General features: G+C 46.5%; 1 protein-coding gene across 1 annotated transcript in view; it reads left to right on the top strand.

Annotated features, from left to right (window-relative positions):
• SLCO2B1 (solute carrier organic anion transporter family member 2B1) overlaps positions 1-15,775 on the top strand; it is a 54,261-nt gene that overhangs the window by 27,144 nt on the left and 11,342 nt on the right. Inside the window, exons 7-10 of the mRNA XM_058185064.1 lie at positions 472-583; positions 9,315-9,479; positions 11,679-11,871; positions 14,715-14,874. Of these exons, the coding sequence (XP_058041047.1) occupies positions 472-583; positions 9,315-9,479; positions 11,679-11,871; positions 14,715-14,874 (630 nt within the window). The remainder of the gene's footprint in view (positions 1-471; positions 584-9,314; positions 9,480-11,678; positions 11,872-14,714; positions 14,875-15,775) is intronic.

The raw sequence follows: 15,775 nt of genomic DNA, 5'->3' as shown, positions 1-15,775 counted from the left end.
TCCTTTATAAGGTAGGTAAAATGAGGACCCAGATTGTTGGGGGCAATAAAAGTTGACTTTGTATATAATATACAAATGGATGAAGACTATTGCTTGACATAGTGTAAGCCGTCCTGAGTCTTCGGAGAAGGGCGGGATATAAATGCAAATTTAAAAAAAAAACCTGCAACAATTCGGTTCACAACCATGGGAAGCAAGGTCGTAAAATGGGTCAAACCTCGCTTAACAACGGTCTCACTTAGGAAGAGAAATTTTGGGCCCAGTTGTGATCATAAGTCGAGGACTACCTGTAGAAAATGGAATAAACGGGATTATCTTCAGAAGCCCAGGTCCATGCACAGGGACCAAGTGGAAGGGAGTCCTTCTGGCTTTGGGGACGTGCTTTTTCAGAAACCCTTGCCCTGGGACGAAGTCTCCCAGAAGTGTCCTGGTCCTTTTCCATTTTGAATTTTGAACTTCCCTCCCTCCTAGGATGAGGCCGCCCGAAAGAACATTGGGGACATGACCAAGGAAGAAGTTGCCGAGAAGCTTAAGGATAAAACGCCGGAGGAGGAAGGCTTCACTCTCTTCCAGTTCATCAAAAGTAAGTCTTTGGCCCAAGTGGCCAACTCACCTAGCAGGTTTCTTCATCGGTGATTCATCTGGAGTAGGGGTCTCCAACCTTGGCAACTTTAAGACTTGTGGATTTCAACTCCCAGAATTCCTCAGCCAGCTCTGCTGGCTGAGGAACTCTGGGAGTTGAAGTCCACAAGTCTTAAAGTTGCCAAGGTTGGAGACCCCTGATCTGGAGGGCTCACAAAATCTTTGCTCGTCCCGGGATGGAATGCGCCAAACAGCCCATTCACTGCGCCCAACTCACCATGGCCAACGATGTAAAAGAGATGCGGAGACTCTAGAAAGAGTGCAGAGAAGAGCAACAAAGATGATTAGGGGACTGGAGGCTAAAACATATGAAGAACGGTTGCAGGAACTGGGTATGTCTAGTTTAATGAAAAGAAGGACTAGGGGAGACATGATAGCAGTCTTCCAATATCTCAGGGGCTGCCCCAAAGAAGAGGGAGTCAAGCTATTCTCCAAAGCACCTGAGGGTAGAACAAGAAGCAATGGGTGGAAACTGATCAAGGAAAGAAGCAACTTAGAACTAAGGAGAAATTTCCTGAAAGTGAGAACAATTAATCAGTGGAACAACTTGCCTGCAGAAGTTGTGAATGCTCCAACACCGGAAGTTTTTAAGAAGATGTTGGATAACCCTTTTAGGGTTTCCTGCCTAGGCAAGGGGTTGGTCTAGAAGACCTCCAAGGTCCCTTCCAACTCTGTTATTATATTTCTATTCCTAATAACTCGCCACAGCCAACTTGCTAATACTGCGAGGCTCCATTCTTGGTTTTTTCTCATTCGCTTGTGTTTTTTGTTTTTTTATCCTTAAGTTTATTTTTCTTCATCCTCTAAGTCACTTTTCGTCTTAGAAATTTTGGTTTCTCTGGTTTAAAATACTAATAAAAAAAGGCCGAAGAGATAAAACCCTGATAAAGAAAGAACGCTGGGTTCCTGGCTGAGATTTCCCAAGAACATAAATTGAATACCCCTATCTCTTAATCGATAGATTAAACCTTAACCTCTCATTTTTCTCCGGCTTTCTGGACATGGCAGAGTCCAGTTCCTAAGCTGACCAAGGATATGGATCTTCTTTTATTTATGTATAATTCACGCTTCTTTCCAACATGAATTATATCTAAATATAAATCCCTATCTATGGCTCCCGGGCTCATTAACGCCCTTGACACGTTAATTCCAGCCGTCCTAAATTAATGCCCGAAGCTTCCATTTTTCAAAAGTACAGATTTTAAACAGAAGAAAGGGCCCAAGATAAATTGCCCTAATGAAAAAGAACAGGGAAAACTTCAAGAAGAACAAAATTTAGGAGGCCTCTTATCCGTATTAGAAGAGGTCAGTTTGATTTAAAGTTCTTCGGTAGCCACAAGGCAGGAAACCTATATTTATGGACCTCGGTTCTTCTAAATGTGTATAAAAAGAGAGAGAGAGAGAGAGAGAGAGAGAGAGAGACTAGGGCTCTTTTGCATTAACACACTGCCTCTGAGTATTGATTGCAAGTACAGCTTGCTCCAAAATGAGAAATTTAAGATTCCTCCCTCCCTCTCCCTGATCTTGGGATATGGAGTTAGGAATAACTGCTGTTTAGGGACAAAGCCAGTATTTTATTTTTCCTAGTGGCCAAAAGGTGTTTTGGAGGTGCTACCAACCAGACTTGCTCTTCTCTCCTGTTAAGAGAATAACCGAGTTGGAAGGGACCCTGGAGGTCTTCTAGTCCAACCCACTCCCCAAGTAGGAGACCCAATGGTGGGTTTCCATTTTTTTTTACTACCGGTTCTGTGGGCTTGGCTTGCTGGGTGCGGCAGGGGAAGGTTACTGCAAAATCCCCATTTCCTCCCGATCAGCTGGGACTCGGGAGGTAGAAAATAGATGGGCCAGTCAGAGATGGTATTCACCGGTTCTCCCAACTACTCAAAATTTCCGCTAACAGTTCTCCAGAACTGATCAGAACCTGCTGAAACCCACCTCTGAGGAGAACCCTATACCGTTTCAGACAAATGGCTGTCCAGTGTCTTCTTAAAAGCCTCCAGTGATGGAGCGCCCACAACTTCTGGTGGCCAGCTGTTCCGCTGGTTCATTGTCCTCATTGTTAGGAAGTTTCTCCTCAATTCCAGGTTGCTTCTCTCCTTCACTAGTTTCCATCCGTTGCTCCTTGTCCTGCCTTTTGGTGCTTTGGAAAATAAGTTGATCCCCTCTTCTTTATGGCAGCTTCTCAAATAGTAGACTAGATTCTTTTCATTAGACTAGACAAATCCAATTCCTGCACCCGTTTTCGCCTCCAGTCCCCTAATGATCCTTGCTGCTCTTCTCTTCCCTCTTTCTAGAGCATTGGTGTCAAACTCAATTTCCTTGAGGGCCACATGAGGGCTGTGGTTGACCTTGGGGGGGCTGGGTGGTTGTGGTCAATCGGGTGGGCGTAGCTTGATGCCAGTCCCCAAACTGCTGGCATCTTTCATCTTCACATCGGGTAGACCAGGACGGAAAATAGAAAACTCTATTTCCACTTTTAGCTGAAACTGACTTTCAGCTCTGACTTTCGGTCTCTTGAGGGCCAGCAAGACAAGTAATTAGATATTTCATCTCCTCTTGCTAATGTCTCTCCAGAGTGTTTGTAATCCTTCCAGGCCATTAAAATATAAACCGCAGCTATCAGCTGCCCCTTGATGTGCTATTGCCTCAACTTAGTTGCAATTATGGAAATCTTCTCAGTACTCTCATATCTAAGTATATTCACCCCTCCTGTACGGCTGTGGCATTATTACAATATCATCTTTCTCTATTACCCCACCTTATTGGTGTCATTATGATGGTGAGGATTATTCTACTGCTTTGCATGTACATTGAGAGCTTCTGCCGTGGAGACAAAGTCCTTGTGTGTCTAATCACACTTGGCCAAGTAAAGTATTCTAATTCTAATTCTAATTTTCTAAGTCTACTTCGTTCTAATTCCGATTCCGATTCCAATTCTAATTCTAATAATTCTAATTCCGATTCCGATTCTTTCTCAAGAAGTGCAGACAAGCAGATCTTCATTTGTGACCTTCCTTTCAACAAACGAAGTCGATGGAGGAAGCCAGATTCACTTAATGACCGCATATTTCCTTAAAGCAGGGGTCTCCAACCTTGGCAACTTTAAGACTTGTGGACTTCAACTCCCAGACTCTGGGAGTTGAAGTCCACAAGTCTTAAAGTTGCCAAGGTTGGAGACCTCTGCCTTAAAGGAAATACATGTTTCCTTTAACCACTGATCCACTCAGCGAACCTGGGGGCAGGGATGGTGGGGAAAGGATCATCCATTCAGTTTGCGACCCACTTAACCACTGCCTTGCTTAACAACAGAAACACTGCTCCCCATGGCGGTCGTAAGTCCAGGACTGCCTGCATACGAATATATAAGGACCGTCGTCCTGAGACCTTGAACCTGTCAGGAATCCTGCCAGATCTTGAATGCCCTTGACTTGCGAACAAACAACTTTTCTGCCGGAGAGATGTGAGCAAAGATAAGGCAATGGGAACACAATTAAATCCCTTCCCTTCAAGCACAGGCCTATAAAACTTGAAAGTTAATTGTTTGAACGTTCCCAGCAGCAAACAAAAACATAAAATTAAATTTAAAAAAATAGGAAAGCCGGTTCGTTTGTCCTTTCTCCCCCAGAATTCACTTACATGGTGTTTTTTTTTAATGCTGCTTGAGATCTAAACTGGATTTAACTTCCAGGTTTTGAATGTAGCTATATGGTTCACGCCAAGTTTATAGAGTCTCCCCATACTTGAAGCACTTACCATCTGAAAAATGATTAAAATTTGATATCTGCAGTGTGTAGAAGAGAGAGGTACAGAATTTTTTTTTTTCTGGAGGGAGCAGTGAGGGGCGAGGAGGTTACATCAGGATAGATTTAATCTCCCGTTTATCGGATTCTACCGAATTCGCTTGCTTCCAAAGACAATCCCTACTCACGGTCACTCCTGCCCTAGTCCCATGATTTATTTTATTTATTTATTTTATTTTATTCGATGTTTATACCGCCCTTCTCCCGAAGGACTCAGGGCGGTGTACAGCCAAATAAAAATCCACAATATACACTTTAAAACAAGACTAAAACAAAACATATTACAAAATGGCCAAAATTTAAAACAGTTTAAATTGTTTAAATGATGGCGAACCTATGGCGTCCGTGCCACCCTCTCTGCGGGCACACGAGCCGTCGCCCAGCTCAGCTCCACCATGCATGCACTTCCCGCCAGCCAGCTGATTTTCAGGTCTCTGCCCTGCAAGTGGGAGACGTGTGCGCATGCGTGGGGGGGGAAACCTACTTTTCTACTCACTTTCTGCTGCCAGTGCCCTTCCCAGATCTCTGGAAATTCCCCCTCCCTCCCAGCGCTGTTTGGGGATGCGGGGGGGGGAGGGGAGTGCGGGGGTGGTCACATGCATATGCGTGGGGGGGCTCGTGCGCGCATGTGCAGGGGCTTGTGCGTGCGGGAGGGGCATTGCATTATGGGCGTGGGCACGCGCGCGCACGCTTTTGGCCCCCAAGGAAAAAACAGGTTAGCCATCACTGCCCTAGTCACTTCTCGTCTTGACTGTTGCAACATGCTCTACATGGGGCTGCCCTTGAAGACCATCCAGGGGCGAGTCGGTGCAAACTGCAGCGGCCCGCATGGGTTTGTGCCCATGTATCACCTCTCCTGCGGGAGCTGCCTTGGCTGCCAATTTGCTTCCGCGTGCAATTCGAGGTGCTGGTTGTCACCTTTAAAGCCCTTCATGGCTTGGGACCAGGTGATCTGAGGGACCGTCTCTTGCTGGACACATCTACCCGACCCACCAGAGCGGGGAGAGAGGGAATGTTGTGGGTCCCATCCCCTAGGGCAAGGGTCTGCAAACTTGGCTCTTTTAAGACTTGTGGACTTCAACCCCCAGAGTTCCTCAGCCAGAGTTCTGCCGCCTTCGACATGACTTGAGTTTAACTCATAGAATCATCTATTACAATGTCCTTCCTGTCAAAGACTACTTCAACTTGAATCGCAACAATACACGAGCACACAATAGATTTAAGCTTAATGTTAACCTCTCCAATCTTGATTGCAGAAAATACGACTTCAGTAACAGAGTTACTGGAATGCACTACCTGACTCTGTGGTCTCTTCCCAAAATCTCCAAAGCTTCCCCAAAATCCCCAAAGCTTCAACCAAAGACTGTCTACTGTTGACCTCACCCCATTCCTAAGAGGTCTATAAGAGGCGTGCATAAGAGCACCAATGTGCCTACCGTTCCTGTCCTATTGTTTCCTTTCCTTATATCCAATTAATATAGTTATCACATACTTATGGTTATATATATGCTTATATATTATATAGTTATTTTCATGCTTATGCTTATATATACTGTGTGACAAATAAATAAAATAATATAATAAATAATAATAATATAATAAAATAATAATAATATAATAATAATTAATATAATAAAATAATAATAATAAAATCTTAAAAGAGCCAAGTTTGCAGACCCCTGCCCTAGGGAGATACACCTGCTGGGACCCAGAAGAAGGGCCTTCTCCATGGTGGCTCCCTCTCTCTGGAATATCATCCCTCTGGAAATTAAACTGGTCCTCACTCTAGCACTCTTCCGGAAGGTGCTGAAGACCTGGTCCTGCCAGCGGGCCTGGGGAACCCAGAGCAGGAGGGAGCCCATTCAATGTCTCGTCGCTGGGGCGGGAGGTGGGGGTCAGGGGTGATTTTATTACATTAATATAATTGATTTTTTTAATTAGTTTTACTGTTTTTAAATATGGTTTTTTTATATTCTGTAAGCCGCCTCGAGTCGCCCTGGGCGAATAGGCGGCAATATAAATTCAATGAATAAATGAATGAATGAATGTATAAATGAATAAATGAATGAATAAATGAATGAATGAATGAATAAATAAATAAATAAATAAATAAATAAATAAATAAATAAATAAATAAATAAATAAATAAATAAATAATATACAGGCAGACCTCTATTTGTGACCAGAATTGGGAGCCCAAATTTCATCGCTAAGCAAGGCTATGTGGGTCACATCCCAACTGATCACCTTTTGGTTATTAAGTGAATCGTTGCAGTCGTTAAGTGAATCATGCGGTCATTAAGCGAATCCAGACTGTTTCCCTCTTGATTTTGCTCGTCGGAAGTCGGCTGGGAAGGTCACCAAATGATGATCGCTTGATCCCGGGATGGTCATAAATATATGTAAATATATATAACCATCATAAATATATCCTGGTGTCCCAATTTTGACCATGCGACCCTGAGGTTGCTGCAAAGGTCATAAGTGTGAGGACCGACCATAAGTTGCTTTTTTTCAATAGCTGTTGAAACTTTGAACGGTCTCTAGACCAATGGTTGTAAGTCAAGGACTATATCTGCACGTTTTATACCTTCCATAGTTTCAAAATCACAGGGTCCTTTGGGGATGAAAAGACTTATTACCACAATGGAACCACAACATTTCCGTTGCTAAGCGAGAAGAGTTCTTCAGTGAGCTTTGTCCCATTCTTCTTGCCACCGTTGTAAAGTGAATCACTGCAGTCGTTAAATCAGTAACATGGCCGTTGAATGAATCTGGCTTCCCCATTTACTTGGCTGGTCTCAAAGGGGATCACGGGCAACCGTCATAAATATGAGTCCATTGCCAAGCGCCTGAATTTTGATCAGGTGACCACAGGGATGCTGTTATGTCCTCCTCGCCTCCGTCCGAGCGATGGCTTAATTAGCCGGCTCTTATCAGCTCTGGCAGCAAAAGAGCCAGGGTCTGCCAAGAGCCCTCGTTAGCTGCCAAGATGCTGGTGAGTCACAACCTTCAGCTCTAGTCAATCAGTGGATTTGCCTGTTACAAAGAGACACACCAGCTCTTGCTGCCTTTTATATCCTGTGGGGTGTGGCTCCGTGACTCAGCACTTCCTAGGCCTGCCCCACCCCTGCTTCTGTTGTTCCCGCCTCTCCTGCCTACGAAACCTAGGGTCCAGCCAGGCCTGATTACCATCAGCTGGGTCTGCAGGCGTGGCCTGGGGGGGGAAAGAGGCAGGGGATGGAAGCCTCATTATCTCTTCCACCTGGCCTGCCTCTGGCTCCTGGAGCTGAGCCAGGGAAGCCGGTGCTCCCGAGGTAAGTCCTGACGGCCCTTCCCCCTCACTTTCCAAGTCACTTTCTGGCAGCGGGTCCGACTCCAAGGCACTTTTGGGCATGGGGCCAGGTTCGGGGGGCGGGAGCCACAACAGATGCTGCAACGGTCGTATGTGTGTAAAACGGTCATAAGTCCCTTTTTTCAGTGCCGTTGTAACTTTGAACAGTCCCTTAACAACGGCATGACTCACTTAACAACGGCAGTGATCCACTTAACAAAAAACAAAACTCACTTAGCAAGTGATTAATGCTTAACAACAAAATTGCTTTTGTTTGTGGTCGTAAGTCAAGGGCTGCCGTTAATCTATTTTTGCAGACGGTGTTGACGGGAGGGCAGAGGTCGACCCCGAGGCGCCTCACTTGTGGGGTGCCGCAGGGGTCGATTCTCTCGCCCCTTCTGTTCAACATCTATATGAAGCCGCTGGGTGAGATCATCAGTGGTTTTGGGGTGAGGTACCAACTGTACGCTGATGACACTCAGCTGTACTTTTCCACCCCGGACCACCCCAACAAAGCTATTGAAGTGCTGTCCCGGTGTTTGGAAGCCGTACGGGTCTGGATGGGGAGAAACAGGCTCAAGCTCAATCCCTCCAAGACAGAGTGGCTGTGGATGCCGGCATCCCGGTACAGTCAGCTGTAGATGCGGCTGTCTGTCGGGGGCGAGTCGTTGGCCCCAATGGAGAGGGTGTGCAACTTGGGCGTCCTTCTGGATGGACGGCTGTCTTTTGAAGACCACTTGACGGCCGTCTCCAGAAGAGCTTTTTACCAGGTTCGCCTGGTTCGCCAGTTGCGCCCCTTTCTAGACCGGGATGCCCTATGTACGGTCACTCATGCCCTTGTGACATCTCGCCTGGATTACTGCAATGCTCTCTACATGGGGCTCCCCTTGAGGAGCACCCAGAGGCTCCAGTTAGTTCAGAATGCGGCTACGCGGGAGATAGAGGGAGCCCCTCGTGGCTCCCACGTGACACCTCTCCTGCGCAGACTGCACTGGCTACCTGTGGCCTTTCGGGTGCGCTTCAAGGTTTTGGTAATTATCTTTAAAGCGCTCCATGGCATTGGGCCGGGATACTTATGGGACTGTCTACTGCCACCGATTGCCTCCCACCGACCCGTGCGCTCTCACAGGGAGGGACTCCTTAGGGTGCCGTCAGCCAGGCAGTGCCGACTGGCGACACCCAGGGGAAGGGCCTTCTCTGTGGGGGCTCCCACCCTCTGGAACGAACTCCCCCCAGGACTTCGCCAACTTCCTGACCGTCGAACCTTTCGCCGCGAGCTTAAGACACATCTGTTCATTTGCGCAGGAATTTTTAAATTTTAAATTTGGTTTTAATCAGGTTTTATTATTTTATTGGGGTTTTAATATTCGGCCGTATTTAATAAGCTTTTTAAATTGTGGTTTTAACTTGTATTTATCTATGTGTATATTTTACTTGGCTGTAAACCGCCCTGAGTCCCTTGGGAGATAGGGCGGTATAAAAATACGATAAATAAATAAATAAAACCTTGCTTTTCTGTTTCCTTCCGGCTTCTGCAGTGTTTCCGGTGGTGCTGCTAAGAAACCTCAAGAATCCGATTTTCGTCATGGTGGTTTTTGCGATGGTTAACCTTTCGGCCATGATTGCTGGTTTATCCACTTTCCTGGCTAAATTCCTGGAGCAGCAATTTACTCTGTCAGCCTCCTTGGCCAACATGATCCTAGGTAAGGGCCAGGTGTCCCTGGAGATCCTCAGTCATCCAGGTGGCCGTTGTCCCAAAGGGGCTTCGTGAAAAAGAAACTCTGGGACTAGGTAAGGGATACCTGGCCATGAATCTTTCCAGGCAGTCCTCGACTTACGGCCACAATTGAGCCCAACACTTTGGTTGCTAAGCGAGACGGTCGTCGGGTGAATTTTGCTCCCATTTTACCCCCTTCCTTGCCACAGTTGTTAAGGGAATCACGGCAGATATTAAGCGAGTAACCCGTCGTTAAGCGAACCGGGCTTTCCCGTCGACTTTCACGGCTCGGAAGGTCGCAAAAACGGGATCACATCACCCCCCCCCCCGGACACTGCAACCGTCATAAATACGAGTCAGTTGCCAAGCGTTTGAATTCCGACGACGTGACCTTGGGGATGCTACAAGGGTCGTAAATGCGAGAAACGGTTATGAGTCGCATTTTGTTTTCAGTGCTGTTGTAACTTCGAACGGTCATTAAATGAACTGTTGTAAGCCAAGAACTACTTATATCAAAAGGACTCTGGGCATTTGATACGGCAGCCTTCGTTTCCCCCTTTTATTTATTTATTTGTTTATTTGTTTATTTATTAGATTTCTAGACCGCCCTTCTCCCGAAGGACTCAGGGCGGCGTACAGCCTTATTAAAACACATAGGAACACAATAAATTTAAAATACATTTAAAATGAAATATTTAACCGGCCAATTTAAAACTAAAACGGTCAAACGAACGATATAAAACCTTAAACTATAAAATTATAAATAAATTAATACAGTTTAAAATTCAATTAAAATGAAGTTAAACTAAAATATCAAATTAAAATAATATTTAGGCTAGTCCCGACCCCTTCTACTACTGTTCCCATGTAACAGGGGTCTCCAACTGGCTGGGGCATTCTGGGAGTTGAAGTCCACCAGGCTTAAAGTTGCCAAGGTTGGAGACTCCTGCCATATTCAGTAGTTCTTTATTTATCTAATATATATCCCGCCTTTATTATTTGTAATTATGCTGTAAGTCAAAGACTACCTATAACTGGTTAACTGAAGTAGCCACGCTATGTCCGGTCCATACATGTCCGTAGCCCATCAGGGTAGGACTTCCACAAACCCAAAACTGACAATCCCACCTCCCAGAATCCCACTGCAGAATCAAAATCAAAATAGAGCTGGAAGGGACCTTGGAGGTCTTTTAGACCAGCCCCCTGCTCAAGCGGGAGACCCTATGTCCGTGGTGGTGACCCTAAGGCACGTGTGCTACATGTGGCACGTGTAGCCATATCAATAGGCATGCAAGCTCAGCTCCGACGCACATGTGTGCGCCAGCCAACTGATTTTTAGGCTTTCTGGGCCCATTAGAAGTAGGGAAACAGGCTGTTTCCTGCCTCCAGAGGGCCTGGGTGGTGGTGGGGAAGGCCCGTTTTTCTCTCTCATCTGTCTGCAGAGCCTCCCTGTGAGTCTGGGGAGGGCAAAAACTGCCTTTCCCACCCTCTCCGGAGGCCAGAGATGTCCCATTTACCAACTTCCAGTTGGGCAGGAAGTGAAGCTTTTTGCTGTCCCCAGGCCTCCAGAACCTCTCTAGGAGTCTCTGGAGGCTGGGGACAGCACAAAAGTCACTTTCTGTCCAACCAGAAGTTGATAAACGGGCCGTTTCTGGCCTCCGGGGGGATGGGGAAGGCCGTTTTTGCCCTCCCCAGACTCATAGGAAGACTCTGGAGCCAGGTGAGAGAGAGAAACAGGCCTACCGGGCCATTGCATGCCAGGAGCAGGGGTGGGGTGCTTGTTCACGCGCAGGGGTGGGGTACATAGAATTATGGCTGTGGGCACGCATGTGTGCGACCCTCCCCACCCACTCACCCCCTCCTGGCACGTGATGGCAAAAAGGTTAGCAATCACTGCCCTATGTCATTCCAGACGAGTGGCCGTCCAGTCTCTTCTTAAAAAACCTCTGGTGTTGGAGCACCCACAACTTCTGGTGGCAAGTAGTTCCACTGGTTAATTGTCCTCCCTGTTCAGAAGTTTCTCTTCAATTCCAGGTTGCTTCTCTCCTTGATGAGTTTCCACCCATTGTCGCTTCTTGTCCTGCCTTCAGGCTGCTTTGGGAAATAAACTGCCCCCCCACCCCCCGGTCTTCTTTGGGGCAGCCCTAAACATTCCTTTCGTGCTCTCTCTCTCTCTGACCCGCAGGAGCCGTCAACATCCCGGGGGCCATGCTGGGAATTATCCTTGGCGGTGCCCTCATGAAGAGCTGCCACTTCTCTCTCCAGCAGTCGACGCTCATGTGCATCATCAGCATGGCCTTTTGTGCCATCTTCGACGTCCCCTTACTCTTCATGGGCTGCCCCACCCAGAGGATCGCAGGGCTGGATTACTCCGGAAGGTACTCAAGCTCGGGCGCGGTCTCGAAACAGCATTGTACAGGGTAGTCCTTGACTTCCGGCCACAACTGAGGCCAGAATTTTGGTCGCTGAGCAAGGTGATTGTTACTGAGTCACCTGTATTGCCACGGTTGTTCAGAGGTACGTAAATCGAACCTACGTCCGTCCAGGACTACCTGTATTTAGCACAGGGGCGAGGAAGGGTGGCCCCTTTTGTGACTCGCGGACTTCAACTCCCAGAATTCCCCAGCCAGCCATGCTCAGAATGCCATGCTGGCGGAGGAATTCTGGGAGTTGGCGTCCCCGAGTCATAAAGGGGGCCATTGGGGCTCACCCCTGATTTAGATCAACAAAGCGATCTTGCGCGAACAAATTTTACAAATCAGTCAATCAATAAATTTCAGTTCAGTGGTTTATTTATTTATTTATTTATTTATTTATTTATTAGATTTTTATACCGCCCTTCTCCCAAAGGACTCAGGGCGGTGTACAGCCAACATAAAAACAGTAACAAAATACAATTAAAATAAACAATTAAAAAACTTATTATAAAATTGGCCAAATTTAAAACATATTAAAATTTAAAACCCATTAAAATACATCCAAAAATTTAAAATTTAAGCCAACCCCGCGCGAGTAAATAAATACGTCTTCAGCTCGCGGCGAAAGGTCCGAAGATCAGGCACTTGGCGTAAACCAGGGGGAAATTCATTCCAAAGAGTAGGAGCCCCCACAGAGAAGGCCCTTCCCCTGGGGGCCGCCAGCCGGCATTGTTTGGCGGACGGCACCCTGAGAAGTCCCTCTCTGTGTGAGTGTACGGGTCGGTGGGAGACATAAGGTAACAGCAGGCGGTCCCGTAAGTACCCGGGCCCTAAGCCATGGAGCGCTTTAAAGGTGGTAACCAACACCTTAAAGTGCACCCGAAAGGCCACAGGCAGCCAGTGCAGCCTGCGCAGGAGCCGTGTGCGGCTCCTTCTATAACCCGCGTAGCTGCATTCTGGACTAACTGAAGCCTCCGAGTGCACTTCAAGGGGAGCCCCATGTAGAGAGCATTGCAATAATCCAAGCGAGAGGTAACAAGAGTGTGAGTGACTGTGCATAAGGCATCCTGGTCGAGGAAGGGGTGCAACTGGCGAACCAGGCGAACCTGGTGAAAAGCTCTCCTGGAGACGGTCGTCAAATGGTCTTCAAACGACAGCCGTCCATCCAGGAGAACGCCCAAGTTGCGCACCCTCTCCACTGGGGCCAATGACTCACCCCCAACAGTCAGCTGCAACTGCAGCTGACTGAATCGGGGTGCCGGCATCCACAGCCACTCCGTCTTGGAGGGATTAAGCCTGAGCCTGTTTCTCCCCATCCAGACCCGTACGGCTTCCAAGCACCAGGACAACACTTCGATAGCTTCGTTTGATCGGGTTGATCCCTTGAACCTAGAATACACACAAACACCAAAAGACACATTTTCAAAATGTTGCAACCGACTCCTTTAATGCACACGATAATGGATAATTCATGAGTTTAGAGAATCTTTAGAAAACACCCTGATCACTGGAGAAAAAAAAAAAAAATACAGGCGGTCCTCGACTTACGACCACAATCGAGCCCGATATTGAGTGTTGTTGAGTGAATCATTGGCTAAGGGAGTTTTGCCCCATTTTACGACCTTTCTTGCCACACTTGTTAAGTGAGTCACTGCAGTTGTTCAGTGAGAAATGCCATTGTTAAGTGAATTTGGCTTCCCTGTTGACTTTGCTCGTCCGAAGGTCGCAAAAGGGGATCACGAGAGCCCGGGACACTACGACCGTCATAAACCTGAATCAGTTGCCAAGCGTCTGAATTTTGATCATGTGACCAGGGGGATGCGGACATGAACATAAGTGTGAAAAATGGTCCTAAGTCATTTTTTTCTAGCAACTTCGAATGCTCATTAAATCTGGGATCTCCAACCTTGGCAACTTTAAGCCTGGTGGACTTCAACTCCCAGAATTCCCCAGCCAGCTGGCTGGGGAATTCTGGGAGTTGAAGTCCACCAGGCTTAAAGTTGCCAAGGTTGGAGACCCCTGCACTAAATGAACTGTTTTAAGTCGAGGACTACTTGTAAATCCCTCTGACAGGAATTGTTGAGGGATTGAGCAAATCTCAAAATCTACCTTGAGAAAAGTGTGCTTTGCAGATTAAATCCACTTCAGCTGATACGGTCAATAAATAAAGTTTTTCTTTTTAAGATAATGAGTGGAGCTAATAAAATACGCCCATTGCCATGTGCTAGTGCTCAAAAGCTCAGTTCAGACTATGTGATACCCCATTTCCCCGAAAATAAGACCCAACTGGAAAATAAGCCTTAACATGATTTTTCAGGATGCTTGTAATATAAGCCCTACTCCAAAAATAAGCCCCGGGTCAGATCACCAACCAGAAGTGTATAGTAGTGTATTTCCCCCCAAATAAGACCTAACTGGAAAATAAGCCATAATGTGTCTTTTGAAGCAAAAATTAATACAAGACCCAGTCTTATTTTGGGGAAAACACAGTGTATGTTGGAATTCATTGCTGAAATGTATTTTCAACAACTAGAGTAGTATTCAGTGAGTAGATGGCAGTGTTTACAAGTTTGGATCTATGGTATATACTCTGTGCTCTTTTGGATCAATGGTATATACTCTGTGCTCTTTTGTTCTAAGTAGAATTTCCTGTTTCTTGTTAACAGTAAAACAGTTGAGCAGTAAAGCACATGGTGACGGTGGTGTTATATATAAACAGAATTTATATAGAGATATAGATATAGATATAGATAAAGACATATATATATATATATATATATATATATATATTTCCTCTTTCATAGTTCTGGACCTTGGCAGCTGATTACGTCTTGCAACCGTAAGTGCAATTGTTCGCTCTCCTTTTTCAACCCGGTTTGTGGGCAGGACCGCATGGAATACATCTCCCCTTGCTTTGCGGGCTGCATCAAAATCAACATCAATCCCATCACCAAGGCCATCATGGTATGTAGAAGTTCCCTTTCTGGTTTCTGGTTGGAAAGAAGATTAAAAACAAATGCATCTTTCTTGTATTTACATTTATGTTCATTTAGGGTGTTTTCCTGAAAATAAGACCCGTTGTTGTTGTTGTTGTTGTTGTTGTTGTTGTTTTGCTATCAAAAAGGGCACCTGGTCTTATTTTCGTGGGGTGTATGTCTAATTACTGACGCACCTCGCAACAGCGGCACTAACAGACCCACCCATCAGGATCCCCCTGCCATCTCACTTCTGCGGCCACTTGCCGCCGCTCGTGCGTGTTCTCCCCGGCCTCCATTTTGCTGTCAGAGGCCTTCCGGAAAGCCCTCTGCAGCCAATAACACAGCTCTGGATCCGGAGATCTGTAATTGGCTGCAGAGGGCATTCCGGAAGGCAGTGGTGAAATCTGAACTGGTTTACTACCGGTTTGGTGGCTGTGCATGCTCTCTGCGCACCACACACCAAATGTGAGGTGTGCAAGCGCACACACGCCGTGCATGCCAAAAGAAGGCATGGGAAGGAAGGTCAATAGAACAGCGCACGCGGGGGGGGGGGGTGTGATCAGCTGTGGCGCGGGATCGTCGGAGCCTTTTTAAAAACTTTTTTAAATGCATTTTTTTACTACCTATTCGCCCGAATAGGTAGTAAAAAAAATGCTTTTAAAAGTAAAATAAAAGGCTCTGATGATCGCGCGGCTCAGCTGTGATTGTCAGAGCCTTTTTTTTCCTTTTAAAAGCATTTTAAATGCTTAAAATGCCTACGATTCGGGCGGGAAAAGCGAGCAAACCGGAAAGAAGCGGCAAGCGGGCAAGCGGACGACCGGGCAATTGGGTGGGCATGGGCGGTGGGTGGGGGGAGCAGGGATTTTTGCTACTGAACCTCATTGCTT

This window comes from Ahaetulla prasina, chromosome 5, assembly GCF_028640845.1.
Source record: "Ahaetulla prasina isolate Xishuangbanna chromosome 5, ASM2864084v1, whole genome shotgun sequence".
Lineage (NCBI taxonomy): Eukaryota > Metazoa > Chordata > Lepidosauria > Squamata > Colubridae > Ahaetulla > Ahaetulla prasina.
Note: the sequence above shows the minus strand (reverse complement) of the source record. Positions and strands in the feature narration are given on the sequence as shown.